The 22,747-nt window shown below is 41.4% G+C and overlaps 5 protein-coding genes across 5 annotated transcripts; 4 read left to right on the plus strand and 1 right to left on the minus strand.

The window, feature by feature from the left end:
* Positions 1–763: 763 nt before the first annotated feature.
* On the minus strand, positions 764–1,501 carry LOC141842150 (uncharacterized). Its single transcript, XM_074730373.1, has one exon. The coding sequence runs from the start codon at positions 1,475–1,477 to the stop codon at positions 920–922; it is 558 nt and encodes a 185-aa protein (XP_074586474.1). The 5' UTR covers positions 1,478–1,501; the 3' UTR covers positions 764–919.
* A 427-nt stretch (positions 1,502–1,928) lies between these two features.
* Positions 1,929–6,298, plus strand: LOC141841075 (putative ADP-ribosylation factor GTPase-activating protein AGD8). The gene is made up of 7 exons (XM_074729198.1): positions 1,929–2,072; positions 2,231–2,349; positions 3,506–3,941; positions 4,217–4,477; positions 4,896–5,018; positions 5,549–5,647; positions 5,884–6,298. The coding sequence occupies exons 1-7, from the start codon at positions 2,004–2,006 to the stop codon at positions 5,989–5,991; spliced, it is 1,215 nt and encodes a 404-aa protein (XP_074585299.1). The 5' UTR covers positions 1,929–2,003; the 3' UTR covers positions 5,992–6,298.
* A 2,264-nt stretch (positions 6,299–8,562) lies between these two features.
* Positions 8,563–9,793, plus strand: LOC141841076 (protein RGF1 INDUCIBLE TRANSCRIPTION FACTOR 1-like). The gene is made up of 4 exons (XM_074729199.1): positions 8,563–8,725; positions 8,812–9,012; positions 9,121–9,336; positions 9,423–9,793. Exons 1-4 carry the CDS (start codon positions 8,666–8,668, stop codon positions 9,624–9,626), a joined length of 681 nt encoding a protein of 226 aa, XP_074585300.1. The 5' UTR covers positions 8,563–8,665; the 3' UTR covers positions 9,627–9,793.
* Positions 9,794–11,239: 1,446 nt separating this feature from the next.
* On the plus strand, positions 11,240–17,563 carry LOC141837255 (non-specific phospholipase C3-like). The gene is made up of 7 exons (XM_074724693.1): positions 11,240–11,589; positions 11,669–11,894; positions 11,948–11,982; positions 15,481–16,113; positions 16,368–16,777; positions 16,846–17,016; positions 17,086–17,563. Exons 1-7 carry the CDS (start codon positions 11,240–11,242, stop codon positions 17,448–17,450), a joined length of 2,190 nt encoding a protein of 729 aa, XP_074580794.1. The 3' UTR covers positions 17,451–17,563.
* A 900-nt stretch (positions 17,564–18,463) lies between these two features.
* LOC141837256 (uncharacterized) lies at positions 18,464–21,889 on the plus strand. The gene is made up of 7 exons (XM_074724694.1): positions 18,464–19,094; positions 19,175–19,324; positions 19,428–19,477; positions 19,565–19,709; positions 20,135–20,209; positions 20,521–21,206; positions 21,305–21,889. Exons 1-7 carry the CDS (start codon positions 18,464–18,466, stop codon positions 21,887–21,889), a joined length of 2,322 nt encoding a protein of 773 aa, XP_074580795.1.
* The last annotated feature ends 858 nt before the right edge of the window (positions 21,890–22,747 follow it).

Genomic DNA, 22,747 nt, shown 5'->3' on the forward strand with positions numbered 1-22,747 from the left:
CCATCCCAAATAATGATAAAGATTTTCCTTTCCTTTCTTTACTCTTTCCTCTCCTTCCCTCACCTCCTCCCAAACAAAACAAAGCGCTAAACTGAAATTAAAGTGTCCTGACTCAGTTCCTACTACCAATTTGATTTCAAAAAAGAACAAAATATATAAATTTAAACTCCTGACTGACCTTTGGTAATGATGAGAAGTTCTCAGGCTCTAATGAGACCAACTAGTTGATAGTTCTTTTATTATCTATAGGTGATAAACTCATATGCAACTGATTTTATATTATTTGACTATATTTTTTTATGGGTTATGATTGGATAAGATATTAAGTGATCATCAATTTGACACCGTGCTGTGTTTTAAAGAGTGTTGAGATTTGCCCCCGCTCAAGGTAACCCCATGCAGACCCAGACCTGCAACTGTTTCTTCCTCTCTGTTTTTCTTTGCCCTGTAGCTTTCATGTTACCTTTAGTTAGTGCTACGTCAATTCCAAGGTCTTCAAAACTCTTACATGTTCCATTAAGTAAACAGCTGAACCAGCCAGGACGCTTGTAATTGAACTTGTCAAATATCTAGTTCAATATAAATCTCAAGTTAACCAGTTGAATCGATCGATCTAGTTAGGTTCCAGTCATTTTTGAGCAGTATACTGTCCACAGAAACACCATGCATTCATCCTCAGTTTATCAAAACCATATTTACATATGAACTTGCAAAGATTTGATCATGAAACATGAATTGTATATCAAAGAACAAGCACAAGCAATCATTCTGATCAAACTGTTTTGATCCTACAAAAAAAAAGTATATTATATTTAGCATATCCAACTATCCCAGATGAGATTATCTCGGTTCCAGCTTTAAGTAATGAAAGATAGATCTTTTGTTTAGGTTCGTTCGGGCAATCAATCAAACAGTTGCGCTACATCAGGTCTTTCCAGGTAGGGCTGAGGATGGGCGGGAAGGCGGAGGGGGACGGCGGCCAAGAGAAGCCCGGGGAGAGAGGCGGCAGCGGTGGCAGCAGCGTGCAGGGCGACTTGGGGGATAGCAGGTTGAGGAACGCGGACGGCGACGGCAGAGGGGAGGGGAAGGGGAGGCGGGGCGAGGGCGCGGCGGCGGAGTCGGAGGTGAGAAGGTAGCGCATGTAGGCGGAGACAGGTGACTCTGCCGGCGCGGGAGGCGGCGGCGGCGGAGGGAGGCGGGGGGAGGGGGAAGCGAGGGGGAGCGGCGGGGGGCGGATCTTGCGGAGGCGGGGAGGGGAGGAAGGGCGTGGCGGTCGAGGGGCGGAGGGTGTGCCGGCGGTGAGCTGCTGCACGACGCTGCGGAAGTCGTGCATGCTGATGGTGTAGACGTTCTGCGGCGGAGGCGGCGGCGGCAGGGAGGAGGAGGAGGAGGAACTGGAGGGTTTTTGGATGATCTTCCCGATCTTGTTGACGCCAAGATACGGACTTGGATCGCTCCTCCCCTTGGATGAATTCATCGCCTCCCCCGCTCTCTCCGAAGCTTCGACTCTCCTCTTTCTGGCTCTTGAATTCGTTGCAATACTATAAATAGACATTGCTTTCCGGCCGAAACAACGCGTCCTCATTTCATTGGTTCAAAAACTTTGACTAAGCGTTTGGTCTTCTGCAGCCGCAGGTCAACGGTAGGGACGAGCGATAATATCTAGAATCCAACGCCATCCACGGCTCTATCGCGTGAAGGATGGCTTTATCACCGTTAAATTTCCAGGAATTTGATCCTGACCGCATGATCTATCTGTGGCCATAAAAGCAAACCATTTGTTCTCAGGGGCAAAATGTCAATAATCTAAAATTTTGTAAAATATTTTGCAGTTTTTAAAACTAATTGGAGTATGTCGAAAATAGAGGTGAAAATGTGTGGCGTAAAATTAAATTTTCCCGATACAAACCGATCTGGCCTTCGCCTCACTTCCTTTCCCCTTCACGCCTCCCTCTAAATTAGGGAAGAATCGAACAAAACCGTTCCTGCTCTCTCTCTCGCCGATGGCTTCCGATGCGTTCGCCGACAGGAACGCCGTGTTCAGGAAGCTCAAATCGAAGTCCGAGAACAAGGTACGCCGATCTCTTCTCTCGTTGCCATGGATTCGATTACGTTGTTTTGTTTCGGCTTCGTTGCGATCCTGATCGGGAACCGGTTGGATCCGCTGAGATCTCTGCCTAAGTATCCAGATCCCGTTGTCTCTGATCCGTGGATCTATTTCCTTCGCCAGATGTGCTTTGATTGCAATGCGAAGAACCCGACGTGGGCGTCGGTGACTTACGGAATCTTTCTCTGCCTCGATTGCTCCGCCGTTCACCGTAGCCTCGGCGTGCACATCAGCTTCGTGAGGTATTTGATGAATTTGTTGTTGTGTTTTGCTTACGAAGAAACAGGTTTGATCTGTTGGCTTTACGCTATTGGAATTTGCAAATGGTGCTGGATTAGCTTTGTTTAGGATCAGTCATGTATTTCGAGAACATATTTTAGAAATGGTTGATTCTATAAAAGCTTCATTTTCTGACAATGTTCTTTACTCTAATCTACTTTCATGACCATTCATCAATACCTAACATGATTGTCAAAGTATCAAACCATGGGGTTATTCAGGGGATGCAATAGATCTGATCTCCTCCATCGAACTCTGAGCCTATATTATTAGCAAATTTTAGACCTTTTAAATCATTTTTATTATGTTAAGTACAATTTTCTTTGGCCTCTCTTTATCCATTTCACCTTCAACTCTATCTGATATAGGTAATCTAGCTATAGAATCGTCATTGAAGATGTTGAATTTATTACTATTTTTCCATTCGTTGAAACTACACATAGTTGCTCTCTCATAGTATTATATATATTTTATCTATTCTAAAACCTTATTTATCTTAGCATTCTTATATTTGTTATATACACATTGTTTTCCAATTGTTGAATGGTGGTTTGTATAATGTAATATGTCATATTGTGGTCTCATAAAGTTTTCACTTTGTCCAAAGATAGTAAAAAATAAACGATGATCATACAACAACATTGTCAAACTTGGTCTGATACAGATCAATCAAGTTGTATTGAGGCTGACAAGAACCAATCTAATATTGGGGACGACAGTAAAATTAAAAATTGGATGATATAATGTGTCACGTTGATATAATTCCTAAATATTTGTCTTTTTCTTGCTAAAATCCACCATAGCCACTGTCCAGCATCTGTAGGATATATTTTCCTAATTCATTTAATTTACTCTCCTTCGCTTATTTTGATGTGTACTACTCTAAAATCTTGTTTATATTACAATATGGAATCTGTTTGTATGCTACAAGGACCTCAGAACTTGCTTTTTTCCCCTGTATTTGCTGCCTGATTTTTTTGGCGCATCATGATATAGATACTTGCACATCCATTTGTTGTGGGCGAAATATGTTACAATGTCTTTAAAGTGGTGTTAAGTGTATTGCTCCAAATAGGAATCCATGAAATCTTATATAGAACTTCTTTTGGTCATGTCTAGATCTACAAATTTGGACTCTTGGACTCCTGATCAACTAAAGACGATGGCTTTTGGAGGCAACAACCGTGCCCACATTTTCTTTAAGCAGCATGGCTGGACAGATGATGGCAAGATTGAAGCCAAATTTACATCAAGAGCAGCTGAATTGTACCGGCAATTGCTTTCCAAAGAGGTTATGAAGAGCTCTGCGGAGGATACTAGTTTGCCATCTTCACCTGTTGCAGCATCTCAGCCACCCACTGCATTGAATGGACTCCCTGAACTCAAGCTTGTAGATTCACAGGAGGTTACAGATCAGACAATTGAACCTGAAATTCCTCGTTCACCTAAGGCTCCAATCCGTTCTGCAGTTATCGGTTCTGCCAAGAAGCCCTTTGGTGCAAAGAAGACCGGAAGCAAGACTGGAGGTCTTGGTGTCCGGAAGCTTACAACAAAGGTAAACACTAACCTCCCATTTGGTTGATTAATAACTTATCCAAGCTCCACTTTGCCATGATTGTTGACCCTGACTTTCTTCTTACTTGCATTAATATTTCGCTTATTCCATCCCTTGTTTTTTTTCCTTATAAAAAATTGTTGAAAATTTCATCTTTACATTGTATCAAGATTCAACTTTAATTGGAACATGCTGCATCAAGATTCAATTTTAATTGGAACCTGTTTTGGGGGTGTAATGATTGCAGCCTAACTGTTGTGATCTGTTGATTGCAGCCAAATGAAAACCTTTATGATCAAAAGCCTGAAGAACCTGCACCTGTTTCTGCACCAGTCTCTACTAATTCGAGGACAACGAGTGGTCAGCCATTTCCCTCTCGGTTCCAATATATTGAGAACACACTTTCTGACGAGAGCAATTCTAGCGGCCCTCAAGTTCTCGATCATGTTGCTCCACCAAAATCTTCTAGTTTCTTTGACGATTTTGGAATGGACGGTGGATTTCAGAAGAAATCTTCCTCATCATCAAAAGTACAGGTGCCACAGTTTCAGTATGATTTTATTCACTTGCTTTGGTTGTATTGAATCCCTGCAACCTTGTTTAGATAGCAACTTTGATATTCTAGACAAAGTAACTATATGCTTGATAGATTTGGAATTAGATTTATAGGCCAAAGTGATTTTTGGTGAATTCTAGAATTTATTTATGCAAGAGTCGCTTGTTTCTGAATATGAAAGTAAGCAAGATTGTTTGTTAAACTCCAGACAATGAATATGCTTGCTTATAATATGGAATGAGGAGTCTGAACAGGTGATATATAAATTCTTTAAAATGATTGGCCATTGGAAATCGAATATAGAATATTCATCATTTTTTCTTAATTCTAGTTAAATGTGTTCATATTCACTCAACATCTTTCATATGAAGCTTGCTTTTAATTATCATGCTGATCAGATTGAAGAAAGTGACGTGGCAAGGCAGAAATTCTCAAATGCAAAATCAATATCATCAGCCCAATTCTTTGGTGATCAAAACAAAGCAAACAACGAGGCTCAAATATCCCTGGACAAATTCTCGGTATGCCACTTCATCATCTCAAAATGTGATTGCTAAGTGGATCATAAGCTATGCAAAATGGATCATAAAATTGACATAGCTTGCACTTGTACAATTTTATGCAGTTGTCATATAATTGAAAATGCCTAATCCCTTTAAGATATAATGGTTGTTCACAAAAGTTGCTCTTAATTGTGCTTTGTTGTTTATCATTGATATTTGATGCCTTGTTAGTGTTTTGCCACACAACTGTATTCTACAATATTTCTGAGATTGTTCGGAATCAAGATTCTTTTGATAGTAATCTCTGCATATTGTATATGAATAGACTGAAAAACAATGTGATTTAGAGATCCTTTCTCTTAATGTATGCTGGTTTGCAATAAACTAACACTGAGATGTTGGTAGTATGTCTCCCCTGTGCATCTTAAAAAACTAATCTACGATATTTTTTACTTATTTTGCCTAGTACCTAGTACTTAATATGGTCAGTTTTAGGTATTATAAACTTACACGCATTCTCATTTGGTTTATATGCTTACTTTGCATAGGGGTCGACATCCATTTCTAGTGCTGATCTGTTTGGTCGGGGGAGTGATTCTACAATAGACATGACTGCTTCTGATCTCATTAACAGAATCTCATTCCAGGTATTTTTTTTAAAATAATGTTAAGAGTATACTAAGTTGATTGAGTAGCAGCATTCAACTTGCAAATAACCATCAAGTTTCATGTTGCCTCGTTATAGTTCTACAATCCTAGAAATTATTTTTCTTATGGTCATTATTATTAGTATTATTTAAATAGTATTGAACTAAAAATTTCGACAATATATTGTCAACTTTTTCATAGATGTGTTTTGACCTAATACACTTTGCTTTTCTAGGCATCACAAGATATAACCTCTATCAAGAGCATGGCTGGTGAGACAGGAAGGAAGTTGACATCTCTAGCTTCGGGTCTCATCAATGACATCCAGAACAGGATCCTTTGAGCTAACACACATTGAACATACAAAGTCCAACAGTTAGCCAATTCGCGATGATCATAGTACAAATCACTCCAGTCATCAAAAGCTTCAAATTTTCTTCCTTATCCTCGCTTTTTTTTTTTTTCTTGTCGAAGTTGTATAAATAAACTTGGATAGTTTCTCCTGCTTTATGTATTCGGAGCTGCTTAACATATAGCAGGTCTGCCTTGATCAAAACTATGTATCTAGAGATCCCTGAAAGTTTTCTTTTCTTTTCTTTGTACTTGTGAACTTTCCAAAACAGAATCCTGAAGTTGTAGGCTTGTTTCAAGTACTTGTGCAATGATTCAAGAATACTGTTGTCTTGATTGGGAAGAAAGTGGATACTCCAGATATTTTGAGAAAGAATTCGAATTATCGAATATATGATGAGCAAATAACTCATCCAAATTCCTAATAGACTTGCCAACAAGAATAAACAATGACTAAATAGTGTCCAACAAAGTGACTATTCGAAACTTGTACATCAGGAGCCATCCATTACAGTTATTTGCCCTTATCCAACCACACAAGCTGCTTCACCTATCTTAACCTAAACCATGCTTTCCAAAAAATCGACCCACTTAGCTTCACTAGCTAAGTCACATAACCTTACACCAACTCCTCCGGTAAAATTAACAAACGAACATTTTCCGATCGGATCGATCAGCTCACCCACCATGCCAGTAGTGATCTTTTATTCCTGTAATATTGTTCTATTCTTTTCTTCAAGCACAAGCTTCTTGGCTGATGAATGGTTGACCAACACAATATGACATAGTACTCACTTCTTCCAGCTCCAAACTTGTCTAAATTATTCATAATGAAAATTAGGTTGGTCAGTTTGATCTCCTAGTTATTCACCACACTGATACCCAAGACACTTAATTATTGATTAAGTACTGTATGACCTTTATATTATTAACAATAATGATACCCAGTACAACTGCCTAATGATATATAATATTACATAACTTATACTCTGTAAACTGAGCCTTTGCATCTCCTATAATAAATAATGGAGTTGATTTTCTTTTTGGAAGCATTTTACTAAAATATAGCCTGCCTTAACTAACAAGGACTTTTTTCTGATTAAAAATACATATTATAGGCATGTTTTTAATAATTTTAATATTTTTTTTCAAAAAAAAAAAACAGAATCCATAAAATATTGCACACATGACTACATTACACCAACTTCAGAGATTAGATTGAAACAAACTTCTCTGGCCACCTTTTTATTATTATTTTTTCTTATAATTTTTAAAGTATCCCGTTTGATCCCATATAAGTTTCACATTGACCACCATAATAAATTAAAAAGCACTCATGAAAATCCATTCAAATAGTCAATATTTTTAGACCCGCTTCTTATTAGAGAAAAATACTCCTATAATACGTCGCAGTTGAGACTTTCAATCTTAAATGTTTAATTATCTATTAAAAATCTAACTAAATAAATGATCATCTATTGCATTCCATGATCCATCACTTGAATAAATGCTTTCCATGAAGGACCTAGCCACCCATATATATATATATATATATATATATATTTCTTTTCTTTCTTTTCTTTTCTTTTTCTAAAACAAATGATCCTATTACTTTATTAAAAGCCCATGGTGATGGATCTAATGCTTCCATTTTGTCCTTTTCATGGTGGTGGTCGAGTTAGGTTTAGAAAGAGAGTTTGAATTATGAATAGATTTGTTGTCATTGATTCTAGTTGATTGGATTTGGATTAGTAAAAAAAAAAGGTATAACAATAAAGTTGATTTTAATAATTATAGATCGCGTGTGTAATTGGATGTTGATTATATCTTTAAAGTATTGTTTATGGTTTTATTATTATTTTTATGAGTGTTATTGTTGATTTACTTGTCTCATAAGTAATAATAATAAGAGTAGAGATGGGGAGAATCTTGTTAACCATTTTTATTAATTAGAGAAGGTGAATTAATAGTACTTATACAATATAATAATAAATATTTAGTTGAACAAAATAAGAATGTGGTCCAAGGTCTAGCATCCTAGTGATCACTAGCTAACTCCACATTCATATACTAAATCAATGTGATTAGACAAGGCAGATAACCTAAGCAATGAGGGTTTAATTCTCACTTTGAGTATGTTTGTCCGTCCATGGTGCTCAAACTACTGATAACGTTGGACCATCGAGCCATGAACATCTATGTTTTTTGAATTTATTCTGATGATTGATGGAAAACTTTTGTAAATTGAATAATGTACCTCTAAAATTAATCGAATTGTAAGAACTTACTAAAAGATCATTATGCACCAACACAATTATTGTTAGTCCACTAACCAACCCAAGAGATCTGATTCAGTTATCAAAAAGATTTACTAATCAATCATAATGGTGTTATGTCACTAATCTCCATCAACATGTAAAAAAGGAAAATAAAGAGAGTAAATTGACATGCATTAGCAATAAACGACTGTAATTAATTATGTAAACAGTAGAGAAGAGACGAACTAGAGAGGGATAAAAATGGCGGAACCCATCTCAAAAGACTTCAAACCCCCTCCTCCTCTTCTTCTTCCTCAAAGCTAAGGCCTTTTTGATTCCAAGTCGTTTGTCGCGAACTTCATTGCAAGCGGAGGAGAATCGGAGGAGGAAGCCTTTGCTGCATCGGAAATGGTGATCGACCACGAATCCTCTCTGAAAGAGCTCAATCTGAAGAACAAACGAGTCATGGTGAGGTTTCTAGCAAAGATTGATCTTTTTAGCTTCTTTTGTGTGGATTCAAAGAGGAAAAAAATTGGTTTTTTGATTGCGAATAGGGAGGAGGATGGTCGGAAGAAGGAGCAGGGCGGTGGCCGCCGTGGCTGCGGCCGCTGCTGGCGACCCGGTTCTTCGCGCAATGCGAACTCCACGCCGAAGCGCAACGGAGCGAGTGCAACATGTACTGTCTCGACTGCGCTGGCGGCGCCCTCTGCTCGCTCTGCCTCGCGCACCGCCACCGCGATCATCACACGATCCAGGTTCGGAGAGGGATCTCCCTCATTTCTTTCTTCCTTCCTTTTTTTGGTTCAGTAGAGCTTCGATTTAGTGTTCCGCCGCCGCCTGAGATGGCGATGATGGTGTTGCAGATACGGCGGTCGTCGTACCACGACGTGATCCGAGTGTCGGAGATCCAGAAGGTGCTCGACATCTCCGGCGTGCAGACCTACATCATCAACAGCGCCCGGATCGTGTTCCTCAACGAGCGCCCCCAGCCGAGGCCCGGCAAGGGCGTCAGCAACACCTGCGAGGTCTGCGACCGGAGCCTCCTCGACTCCTTCCGCTTCTGCTCCCTCGGCTGCAAGGTCCCATCCTCCTCTTCCCCCAATTCCAAACTCTAATTATCTCCTCCACATCCCCCACCAACTGCTCGACGAAATGCTTGTTTCAGATCGCCAGCACCGGCACCAGCAAGAAGAATTCACTACTCAGACGGCAAACCACAGCGCCGGTGTCGGAATCAGAGGACTCGTTCGCGAGCTCCAGCCGTGGGAGCGCGAGGACGCAGAGATCCACCCCTTCCGCGTCGCCGCCGGCCACCGGCGCACGGAGGAGGAAGGGCATCCCCCAAAGAGCCCCCTTTAGCACTCAATGACGCCGCTTGATTACATATTGTTTATAGAAAACGAGAATTGCCGAATAAGCTCGGTTCATCTTCATCGCGGAGCTAGAAACTCGAGCAAGATGGAGAAGAATGATGATTGCTACAGCTTGTGATAAACGATCTGTAATAAAATTGCTCCCCTCCTTGATCTTCTTGCTCGCGTGCTTGCTACGACTGCCATTTTTCTTTTATTTCCCACGGCGGCAACGCGTCGAACACATTGGCTGCGCTTGGCATCGACGGTCGACCATCGCCGTCGAGGCATCTGTTCTTCGACGGCGGCGACGATGTGCGTGTCGATCGGCGGCGGGTGATGCTGGTGATGGACGGTTGTCGACGCGCCACGTAAAAGGCGATGGATAGATTCGGCTCCACGTCAACTATGACACGTGGGCCACGGAGGCGGGTAGATTAAATACCAGTCGTTCATTTTCTAGCGGTTGGATTGAAACATTCTCCTATCGAGCGGCTGGTAGTTTTCTCTCCTTAGATTGGGCATCAAGTGTTCGGGGAAATGCCAAAGAAGAACAAAACTTACGTATGAATGAATTCTTCATATAATTTTGCATCAATATGTGAATTAATTTAGGTTATTTATTAGTTAAACTATTTGATTTAATTGCTTTGTCGGAACTCTTCGTATAGTTTCTTTATAAATGACTTTTTTGTAATTCAGGTATCTATCTATGTCTCGAACTCAATTAATTTTGAAGATGTGCAACCTTTTTTATAATTTGTTCATCGAGTAAATTTCAAAGTACAAATAACGTGTTATACGTGAAATTCAAATCATGAATGTTTGATTAATCTATTAAATATTTTATCATTGTATCATATATGAGATTAAAGAGGTCTATTTTTTGATTAATTTTGAAAGTGTTTAATTTAATTATTTTTGAAAGTGTTCTATTAATGAAATATTTTATTAAAATAAAATTAATAAATTATATTTATTAATTTAATAAATTATTTTATTAAACAATTATTTTAATAAATTATTTTTTATATACATATAAATTTATTTTAAATTTTAAAAAATTATAAATAAATTATATTTATATATATATATATTATTAATTTATTATCATTATTAATATTATTAATATTAGTTTAATTTAATTTATTTGAATTAAGAGTAATATAGTAAATATAAAATTGATTATATATTTTTTTAAAATAAATAAGTTGAATAATATTATATTATATTTTATATTTTATAATCTTCCTTAAATGATTTGATAGTCATATAACTAAAATTATATAAAATAATTTGAACAAACACACTACTCTTATTGCATGATAAAAATATCATGTACATCTTTTTATACATGATATTCATACGTGAGATGTCCAGATCACTTCTAATATATATATTAACATTATTGCAGTGGATCCAATCAAAGATCTGAACTCCATGCTTATCCACAATGGCAGGATTTTAAAAATACAGATTTATATATTTAAAAATAAATAATCACTGTGCATCAACAAGATCTTGATAATTGCTCTTGATTTCCCCCAAAAAAGTAATTTTATTTTCCTACTCTGTGAGTCCTATTTTGCTGCAATCTGTGGGCGGAAGAGCTTCTGTGTGATTCCGGTTCATGGCCGCCGCCGCCGGCGATAGCCAGCAGACGTGGGTGCCGTGCGTGCCGACGAGGGACTGCTCCTTGGGCTTCTGCAGCATCTACTGCCGGCAGTGGTGCTACGTCATCTTCCCGCCGCCTCCGCCGGCTGAATTCTCCGACGACAGCTCCGGCGGAGTAGCCTTCTCCCCCTTCGTCATCGCCATCGTCGGCGTTCTCGCCGACGCGCTCCTCCTCATCTGCTACTACACCGTCGTCTCACAGTATCGCGGCGGATTCCGGTCGTTGCAGCGGCGGCTGAACCACCCGCGGGCGGCCGGCGACAGCCTCGAGCTCCACGGCGGCCGCTCCCGCCACCAAGAGGCCGGGTGCGTGGCAGCAGGACTCGACGGCGAACGGCATCGATGAGGCGCTGATAAGTAAGATTGCGGTGTATAAGTACCGGAGAGGCGACGGGGTGGTGAAGGGAGCGGATTGCTCCGTTTGCCTCAGCGAGTTCCGGGAAGAGGGCAGCCTCCGGCTGCTGCCCGAGTGCGGCCACGCCTTCCATCTCCAGTGCATCGATACGTGGTTGAGATCTCACTCCAATTGCCCGCTCGGCCGGGCCAGTATTAATATTCTCCTGAATCCGCCGCCTCCGCCCGGCGCTTCCGCCGCAGCCGCCTCTGGCGGAGTCTGCGGAATCGGTGATCCTGGAGGCGCCGGGAAGAGACCAGATGGTCATAGTGGTGGAGGAGAGAATGGAAGAAGAAGAAGAAGCAAGCCAGGAGCATGGAAAGAACCCGCCCCATGTCGCGGCGGAGCAAAGTCACCACAGCAAAGTCACTATCGGAGACGACGCTGACTCCTTAATCAGATTATTACGGATTTACGGAGTATCACATACAATTAGGGGTGTTTGGTTGGGGATTATCATTGATAACCTTGGTTATCTATCCAAGGTTATCAATGATAACCTTGTTTGGTTCAGATTATGATTGATTCCCAAGTAATACAACATCACCGCCACATCAGCAAATGGGTTATAATCCGGTAATGTGATTACCTTGACAGTCTAAGATTTTCTACGATTCCTGAGGTTAACGAAATTTTTTCCATGATTACCCTTTAATTTTAAAACTAAGTCAATTAAAAGGTACTATGAAATCTAATTAAAATCAAATTATTTAATTCAATAAATTTTAATTTAAATATTTATAAATTAAAAAATAATTTATTTTAATTTTAAAAAATAAAATTAATGAATTATATTTATTAATTTAAAATTTTATTTTATTAAAATAATTATTTTAATAAATTAGTTTATTAAAAAATATTTTTTTTAAATTAAAAAAAATAAAATTAACAAATTATATTTATTAATTTAATAAATTGTTTTATTAAAATAATTATTTTTAATGAATTATTTTATTAAAATAAAATTATCATATTATCTTTATTAATTTAATAAATTATTTTATTAAAATAATCATTTTAATAAATTATTTTATTAAAAGAAATATAAATTTATTTTAAATTTAAAAATATAAAATTAAGGAATTATATTTATTAATTTAATGAATTATTTTATTAAAATAATTATTTTAATAAATTATTTTATTAATATATATAAATTTATTTTAAATTTTAAAAAATAAAATTAACAAATTATATTTATTATTTTAATGATTTTTTTATTAAAATAATTAATTTTAATGAATTATTTTATTAAAATAAAATTAACAAATTATACTTATTAATTTAATGAATTATATTAAAATATAATTGAATGAAGGGTAATATAGTAAATATAAAACTGGTTATATTTTATTCCCTCCAAATACATAAAGTAAACCAAACAACATTAGGTTATGTTTTATGTCCCATAACCTTGGTTATGTGATTACCTAGTAATCACATAACTAAGGTTATATATCATAACTTGAACCAAACGCACCTTTAAAGTAATTGATGATTCATAGCTTTGAACAAGTACATTATTTTGAGAATTCTACTTCCAAACTTCCATCTTGATCGATGGTTAACTACTTAATTAGTAATCATATTATGATTGATCCGATAGGGTTATTTAGTGATTAAGTGGATATAGGATAAAAGGGAATAGGAGAAAAAATGAGGTAAGAATAATTATTAGTTAAATTTTGAAAGTTACTTCATGAACCCAAAAAAAATCCCGACCTCCTATTCTAGTCTCAGCAGTCTCCCCACGACGTGTGTCAATCACCTATTCCAGTCTCGACAGTCTCCCCGTGGCATGTGCCGATCGCCTATTCCAGTCTCGACATGCTCCCGGCAGCGTGTGCCGACCTTCTACTCCGATCTCGACATGCTCCCCGCAGCGTGTGCCAACCTCCTACTCCAATCTCGACCTGCTTCTTATAGTATATGCCGACCTCCTACTTTGGCCTCAGCATACTTCCTAAAGTATGTGTCAACCTCCTGCTCTAGTCTCGGTATGCTTCCTAAAGCATATGCCAACCTCATGTTCTGGTCTCAGCATACTTTCTAAAGCATGTGTCGACTTCCTGCTCCAGTCTCGGTATGCCGACCTCCTGCTCTGGCCTCGACATGCTTCCTAAAGCATATGTTGACCTCGTACTCCAATTTCAGTATGCTTCCTAAAGCATGTGTCGATCATCTATTCTGGTCTCGGCATGCTCCCCATAGCGTGTGCCGACCTCCTATTCCGGTCTCGGCATACTTTTTACAGTATGTGCTGACCTCCTGCTCGAGCCTCGGCATGCTTCCTAAAGTATGTGTCGACCTCTTGCTACAGCCTCGGCATGCTTCCTAAAGCATATGTCGATCTCCTGTTCCAGTCTCGGTAGGCTCCCCGTGGCATGTGTCGATCGCCTATTCCGATCTTGACGTGCTCCCCGCAGCGTGCACCGACCTCCTACTCTGGTCTTGGCATGCTTCCTACAGTATGTGCCGACCTCCTGCTCCGGTCTCGGCATGTTTCCTAAAACATGTACCAATCTCCTGCTCTAGTCTCGACACGCTCCCTACATCGTGTGTTGACCTCAGGGATCGATCTCGATACGCTCCCTGCATCACATGCCGACCTCATGGCTCGGTCTCGGCACGCTTCCTACATCCAGGGTCAACATTCGGCACGTGATGCTTATCTAGAGATATGAACCGTTCCGTCTAAACCGGAGAACACAGAGCCAATTCTCCCGAAATATATATATATATATATATATATATATATATATATATATATATATAGAATCTTTTCATAACAGAATAAGTATATTAGAATATTTTTTAAACGGTTGCTAATATCTCGAAGAACAACTACTATAAAAAGTTAATCCATACTCATGGGTACATGTACGCACATAAACCCTAACTTCCCCAAGTCATTAAACTTCTCGCGCTGAATCCTAATTTAAGCGTCGAAGTGGCTTATCGAGACTCACCCCCGATGTCATTCTAACCATTTTTTTTTGAGTACTTTGCAGGTTTCTTTTTCCCCCTTTCGCAACTTTATCTCAAGAGCGTGCACGTCGACGATTCTTGAATTAATGATTGGAACCATCTACGATGTATTGGTCGGAACAACGATGATGATTACGTTTTTAATCCAACCAATTAAATAATGTTTATAACATTATTCTCTATAGAATATTTTTATTAAAGGCCCCTCAATTTTAAGATCTATCCCACATGATTGCTTAAAGGGATGTATCTCCATTCGCTGATCATACGAATCTATACACCAACCTAAAGCCGACTCGTGCAAGTCTTAAACACTATTTTTTTTTAAAAAAAAAAATTTGTCTATAAAGCTTTCAGTCGATGAACGATGAACAAATTAATGGACAATAATCTCACAATTTAACATGATCATACCCCAAAATAAGAAGGTGACTCAGCCTTTTTGTAGAATATCAACAAGCCACGAAAACACATAATTAGCATGTGTTTTGTGAGACTAATTAACCAGTTACAACCAAATCGAGCTGTTCTAGTGCTCAAAGAAATATCTATTGCTCTGTTGTATTGCCCTAAACCAAGTTAAGTGGCTTTAATCAAGAGAATTAAGTTGTGAGAAGAAATAGAGTTGTAGAAGTTTCAGCTTATTTTGATACATCAAGAAAAATAAACAAACTCTCACATTTCAAACGTGTTTATCCTTTCTCGTCGATCTCTATATATTTTTATGAATTGTTCTTGCTTTCTTCAAGATACAGAGAGCATACATATATTTGTTGAGAAAGCTAGCGATCAGCGCCGGCGGCGATGTCGACGACCGACGCCAGTGGCAAGATAAAGACGGTGGTGGTGCTAGTCCAGGAGAACCGCTCCTTCGACCACATGCTCGGCTGGATGAAGACTGTTAATCCGGAAATCGACGGCGTCTCCGGCGACAGACAGTTTTTCAACCCGATCTCCACCGCCGACCCCGCCGCCGGGGTCTTGTACTTCGGCGACGGAGCGGAGTACGTCGACCCCGACCCCGGCCACTCCATCCAAGCCATCTACGAGCAGGTATACGGCGTACCCTTCGTCGACGCCGCCTCCACCCCCATCACCCCGCCGGGCGTGGCGGCGCCGCCGATGAGTGGGTTCGTGCAGGAGGCGGAGCGGGAGCGGGCGGGGATGTCGGAGACGGTCATGAACGGGTTCCGCCCGGCGGCCGTGCCGGTGTACGAGGAGCTGGTGCGGGAGTTCGCGGTGTGCGACCGGTGGTTTGCGTCGGTGCCGGCGTCGACGCAGCCGAACCGGGCGTTCGTGCACTCGGCGACGTCGAACGGGCTGACGAGCAACGACAACAAGCGGCTCGTCGCGGGGCTGCCGCAGCGGACCATCTTCGACAACCTCCACGACGCCGGCTTCTCCTTCGGCATCTACTACCAGTTCCCGCCGTCGACGCTCTTCTACCGGTGCTTCCTCTGTTCCATCCCTATTTGATCCCCCAATTAACTCAGTTAGGTGCTCGAAATTATAAAATTTAATACACATCCTTGATAGATACCAACATTTTAACTGTCAAAATATGAGGTGCAAAATACAAATTTCTTTATTCTTCCAAACTTTGGTTGCTAAATGGAATACATAAAAAATATAAGCACTAAAATGGAAATTCTTTGTTTTTTATTAATCCCCCCAAATTTACTAGAATTAAATTTATTGACAGGAACTTGAGGCAGTTGAAATACTTGGGCAACTTCCACCAATTCGATCTCACCTTCAAGGATCACTGCAAGAAGGGCAAACTCCCCAACTACGTCGTCGTCGAGCAGCGCTACTTCGACCTCAAGATCCTCCCCGGCAACGATGACCACCCTTCGCACGACGTCGCCCAGGGCCAGAGGCTCGTCAAGGAGATCTACGAGGCCCTCCGGTCCAGCCCGCAGTGGGACGAGATCCTCTTCGTCATCACCTACGACGAGCATGGCGGCTTCTTCGACCACGTACCTACCCCCGTCGTCGGCGTCCCCAGCCCCGACGGCGTCGTCGGCCCCGCTCCCTTCTATTTCAACTTCGATCGCCTGGGTGTCCGCGTTCCGGCCATCTTCGTATCGCCTTGGATTGAACCTGGAACCGGTATGATCTCTCGATTCTTGCGGCTTCAATATCTATGATCTTTAGACGTTTGGCGATTTTTATTGCAGTGATTCACGAGCCATCGGGTCCGCAGGCGACGTCCCAATTCGAGCACTCCTCCATCCCGGCGACGGTGAAGAAGATCTTCAACTTGAAGGAGTTCCTGACGCAGAGAGATGCATGGGCAGGCACGTTTGAGGCCGTGCTCACACGTGCAACGCCGAGAATGGATTGCCCAGGTTAATTAATCTATATTTTGATCGAATTAAATCTGTTTTTTTTTAAAAAAAGTCTTGACTCTTGAACAGAGACATTACCGGAGCCCAAGAAGTTGCGAGCTCTGGAGGCGGAGGAAATGGCAAAACTGTCGGATTTCCAAACGGAGTTGGTGCAATTAGGGGCGGTGCTGAACGGCGACCATGCCCTCGCCGACGAGTATCCGGAGAGACTGGCGGAGAGGATGACGGTGGCCGACGGTGCTCGGTACGTGCGAAACGCCTTCAAGGCGTTCTTGGTGGAGGGCGAGAGGTGCCAGAAGGAAGGCGTCGACGGGTCGCAGGTGGTACAGGTGGTGAAGCGGGCGACGTCGGTGAAGGAAGCCGATAAGAAGCCGGCGACGACCTTCTTCGGGAAGATGTTATCTTGCTTGGTTTGCCACACGTCACAAGATTGATGAATCCATGAATTTAATAAATTCAAGGCCTCGAAATGCATAAGTACTAAATTATCAGTTATTAAACAAAATCTATAGTTTGTAAAAATTATTGTCCATTCAATTTATTATTAGTAAAGTTGCCCATTTAATGTCTCATCAATGTAAAATAAATTGTCTTCCCTTGATGGTCACCTTAATAAAAATGATATGTCCCGAGGTATAGCTGAGTTGGTTACAACAAAGTAGAGTTGTAAAAAAGGACAATAATTCGAATCTCGGTCGAGGCATAGCTTAGCTTTTTGATTTACCTCCTCACAAATGATCGTGAAATTAATCGTGTGGGGCTGTTGGGGTGACACCTCATAAATGATCGTGGAACCGATTATGTGGGACCGTTGGGGTGACAGATTTCATCTTAATAAAAATGGTCTTCCTTTTTATTGACTGTTCAAAGTCTCAGGGTGGGCTGGGCCCATGGCTTTACTAGTTTGGGCTTTGGTGGATCCGTACTCGTGTTGGTTTAGGCCCGAAAACTTTATTTTTAAATAAAATAAAATAATAAAAATTAAGCATCTGCTTTAAACTCACATTGCCACGTGAGTCATGCCTAGAATTACTTGATACGGGCTTACGGTGTGTGTGTGTGGACCCTACCGGGCTGACCTACATACCAAGTTTGGTATGACAATTATTTCGAGCATAAAAACTTAAAAGTACAACGGATGATGATTAAATAATTATACATGAGATTTGACGTCCGTTTAGATATAAAAAAAAATAAAATAAAAATAAAAGTGGACCGTCGCTTTAATGATTCAGTACAGACAAAACGTTTCTTTTCTTTTTATTTTTAATGAGTTATATCCGACCAATCAATAATTAGATCGAGCAATCGTACGGTGCAGAAGAGAAGGACTTGGAGTGTTGGCGGGTGTGAATCCCATACGGTTCGCCAACAACAAGCAAGCATCCGATCCGTCCGCCGAATCTTCTTCTTTTCAGTTTATATATCGGCGTGCGTGCGTGGATGCATGGCTGCATTATCCATTCATCGCACCCTCCTCGAAGCGTCGTCTAAGGCCGTCCCACCACCTCCAGCACGTTTGATGGAACCACCCGGCCCGTTCATGGACTTCCCGAGCTTCGCGGCCACCGAGAGCAGCGACGACGACAAGATGGAGAAGTTTGGGCCTACGATCGACTTTGACCAGGAGCACCACCAGCTGATCAACAAGCTGATCCGCGAGGAGAACAGTGGCGAGCTGGAGAAGTTGGCCAGGAACCCTCGCGGCCGGCTGGTCAACCTCATGAACGACCCCTTGCTCAGCGTCGTCATCTCCTGCAAGAAAACCCAGATCGCGCTCAACCTCATCGGCCTGCTGCCCGACTGCCAACTCGAGGCGGCGAACCACAACGGCGACACAGCGCTGCATGTGGCCGCCACCGTCGGCGACCGGGAGGTAGCGAAGGCATTGCTAAGCAAGTGCCCCCAACTGGCGGAGCAAAGGAACAAAAAGCAGGAGAAACCGCTGCACAAGGCGGCGCTCTACGGGCGGAGGGATGTGTTTTTCCTTCTGGTGAATAAGGGGGAAAGCTCGCCGGAAGACCGGACGGAAGACGGCGCCAACGCTCTCCACTGCGCCATCATGGGCAATGCGCCGGGTATGACCGATTTAACTTGTTTAATTAATTTGCAGGGAGAAGTTTAAGTGATCGACGTACGTATGATGCATGATTTGCAGGGCTGGCGTTGGAGATTGCGACGACATGGCCGCGATTAGCGATGAGCCGGAATAATGCGGCAGTGACTCCATTGCAACTGCTGGTCACCATTCCCGAGGCATTCCGCAGCCAATTAGTTCTCGGCTCCCTCGATAACCTCCTTTATAACTGTAACTTAATCTTATTCTTACCATATTTAATTTGTTTTTAAGTTGATAAAAATTGTTTTTAATTTTAATATATTCTATATATATATATAATTTTTAATGGTAGGGATTCCCCTGCCCGAGGACAGTCGCAAGTGCCGTGTAAGAGATTCCAAGGTATATTAGAATTTAAATTTAAATTTAAATTTAAATTTATTTTTCGTGTAATAATGTTGTTTGCCCCTCAAAATTATCCACAATTAGGATGAGGGCCTTGAGGATGAAAATTCAAAAGAAGAAGTAGAGAAAGATGAAGATGAAGAAAAGGGTAGCAAGGCATTTCGCTCGAAGTCCCCTTCTAAGCGCAAGACTTTTATCGGCCTGGTGGAACTCACCATTATCATGTCGGGTATCATATATCACTCAAAGTTCTCTTCTAAATGCAAGGCTAGCTTAAGTGAGTTATGTATGTTATATAGACAAATAGTTCGTGCACTAAGTATGTTCAAGTAAATTGGATGAAATGAATCAACTAACAACTCAAGTTAGGTAAGCCAAAAAGATTAAACCGAGCTAGTAGAGTTAAGTGAGTCGAGTGAGATGAACAGGTCATACGAGTTTTATGAGCTAAATGCTCCTTTTAAATAGATGATCTAAGAAGTGGATAGATGGATCAATCACCATGGAAATCAACTAGATTTTTGTATTATCATCCAAAATTAAGCATTCTCATTGGATCTATAGTATCAATGATTAAAAATATGAGTGGCATAGAGTTAAAATTGGAAACAAAATGTTTCTTAAATGCTTTACTTATGTGGATGATGCTTGCAGGAAGATGGATTCGTATGCTATTTTACATACTTCTAAGACCAATTCGCAAATTTCTTTTCAAATTTCTGAGGCAAGGTGAGTTCGCATTTCACGCATTTTTTTCTTTAATCCAATTTTTTTATTTCAGTTTGTTAATGAGGAAAGAAAATGTTTGTTTCATTGAAATATCCTTCAAAAATTTTGACCAAAATCACTATAATAATTTTGATCAATATTAAAATAATTTTCACAAAAAAATTAGTATAATAATATTGGATTAATAAGGTAAAAGAAAATTTAGGGCGAAACATAGCTAGGGAGCACCCTTTTAAAAGTCTTGGACATTTTGAAAAATGAGATATATTGGGGGGTGTGAATGTAAATTTCAATGATACAAAATTTTGCAGTGTCTCCTATAAATAGAATTAGAAGACTGTACCAGCTTAAAGAAACCCACAGAGACGCCATGAAACTGATCGAATGCATAGCGACGGATCCTAAATACTTTGATTTCTGCTCCAAGGGAGGAAAAAGTGAGTCCCCGGCGGATCTGGCGTCGTCGATGAGCTTCAATTTCCCCTCGCCAGACGCGGACCATGGTATTCCGGGCCGTCATAACTGGTCGAATTCCGAGCAGCGCAACCTCCTGTTCGCGTTCGTCGACAAGCTCCTCCTCCTCGACGACGCCACCGGCAGCAGCGACGCGCCGGCGATCAAGGGGCTTCTCCGGAGCGCGAATAGGGCGCTGGAGTCGATGTCGTCGGTGAGGAACTGGTCGGAGCCGCCGCTGATCATGGGGGCGGAGATGGGCCTGCACGAGTTCGTGGAAAAGATCCTGCAGGTGTGCCCGCAGTCGGCGACGTATGAGGACAGCCGCGGTCGGAACGTCCTCCAGGTGGCGATCGAGAGCGGCAACCGGGAGATCGTGGAGACTATCCGCCGGATGACGGCGGGCGACAACCCTGTCCTGCCCTCCTGGCTGCTCTCGCGCACCCAGTCGAGGAGGACCATCCTGCATTTTGCTTCGGAGAGGATTCCTCCCGATACGGACGACGACGCCGTGCAAATGCAAGATGAACTCCTTTTTTTTGAGGTAATCAAGGAAATCATTCAAAAGTTTTTTTGTGCTGATTAATTCTTCAATAGATAATCAATCTTAAGAATGTGAAGTTTTCTCACCAAATCGAGTAGACGGTGAAAGGGATGGTGCCGAAGGAGCTGGTGTACAGCCGGAACGAGGAGGAGAAGACGGCGCAAGAGGTGTTCAGCGAGAGCCACAAGGAGATGCTCAAGGGCTGCAAGAGCCAGCTGGTGGAGATGGGGAAGACCTGCGCGGGGCTGCTGGCCGCGGTGGTGTTCGCGTCGAGCTTCTCGATCCCCGGCGAGAAGGACGAGAAGACAGGGAATCCGGTATACATGGACAGGCTGGCCTTCAAGATCTTCTCCCACACCTACGTCATCGGCCTCTCCTGCGCCGCCACCTCGCTGATCCTCTTCCTCTCCCTCGTCATCTCGCCCTACAAGGAGCAGCAGTTCCGGCGGGCCATTCCGACCAAGTACTTCTTGGCCTGCTTGTCATTCGTCATGGCGCTCCTGGCCCTGCTCCTGTCCTTCACCTGCAACATCTTCCTGCAGATTTACGGCGGGCAGAGGACGGAGTCCGACGACCTGATTCCGCTCATACTGGAGCTCACCGTCTTCCCTGTCCTCTGCTTTATTTTGCTGTACTACAGGGGAGCAACCTTTCGGCCGGCGTTCAGGCGTATTTGGAAGTAGACAACCAAAGTCATGCATTCATTCATTCATTAGTGTGTCTGGAGTGCTAAAACTTGAGCCTATTAATTCATCAGTGTGTTAAGTTTTGATGCATGGTTTGCCTTGTCGGATTGCTCAGCATAGAGATGATGATGATGATGAATGATCTCTTATTTCTTACAAGAATGAAAAACCTTTTTTTTTCTGTTCTCTTTTCTCATGTTCTCAGTCTCACACAGTCGAATCACCCCTACCTACCACGTTTATATATTAAACTCTCTGTGGCATTTTATCAAACTGATCGGACACATGAGCAACCATAAATAATTACGTGGCAATTCCCATGGCTCGTGTCTATTCATTACGTACTATTGAAGTGGTCGGATATCATTTGTCAAACAAAATTTATAGTTAAGTCGTGCCTTTAATATTTCATTAATGACAAAATGCTTTTATTTTATTGTGCCGGTTAAGATCGCCTCTCAGACACGTCACCAACCATCGAATAGGAAAGAAAAGGACAGATGACAGGCTTCATAATCTTATAAGAACCAAAAAAATAAAAATGGAAGTCAAGAGTATGCCCTGACTTGACCACTCCGATGTTCAAATCAGTTCTTTGTCTCAAAAAGGAAGGAGTATAGCAATAAGATTAATTGAGTGTATATGTTAATCTCGCCTACCTTTATTTGTGAGGAGTGAGAGTTATATATAGGATAGTGTGAGAACTGCAAGGAGAACCTGTCTTGTTCAAGAGTTAATTTAGGTGGATATTTGTGCAAGGAGATTTTGTCTAAATAAGGGAGATGATGATAGTAGTCCTGTCCAAAATTGCATAGCATGAAAGAGGGAGGAAGTTCCATCACCGTTGAAGTAGCG

The sequence above is a fragment of the Curcuma longa genome, chromosome 11 (genome assembly GCF_044706935.1).
Source record: "Curcuma longa cultivar G26 ecotype Majalengka, Jawa Barat chromosome 11, ITB_CL_G26_1.1, whole genome shotgun sequence".
Classification (NCBI taxonomy): Eukaryota; Viridiplantae; Streptophyta; class Magnoliopsida; order Zingiberales; family Zingiberaceae; genus Curcuma; species Curcuma longa.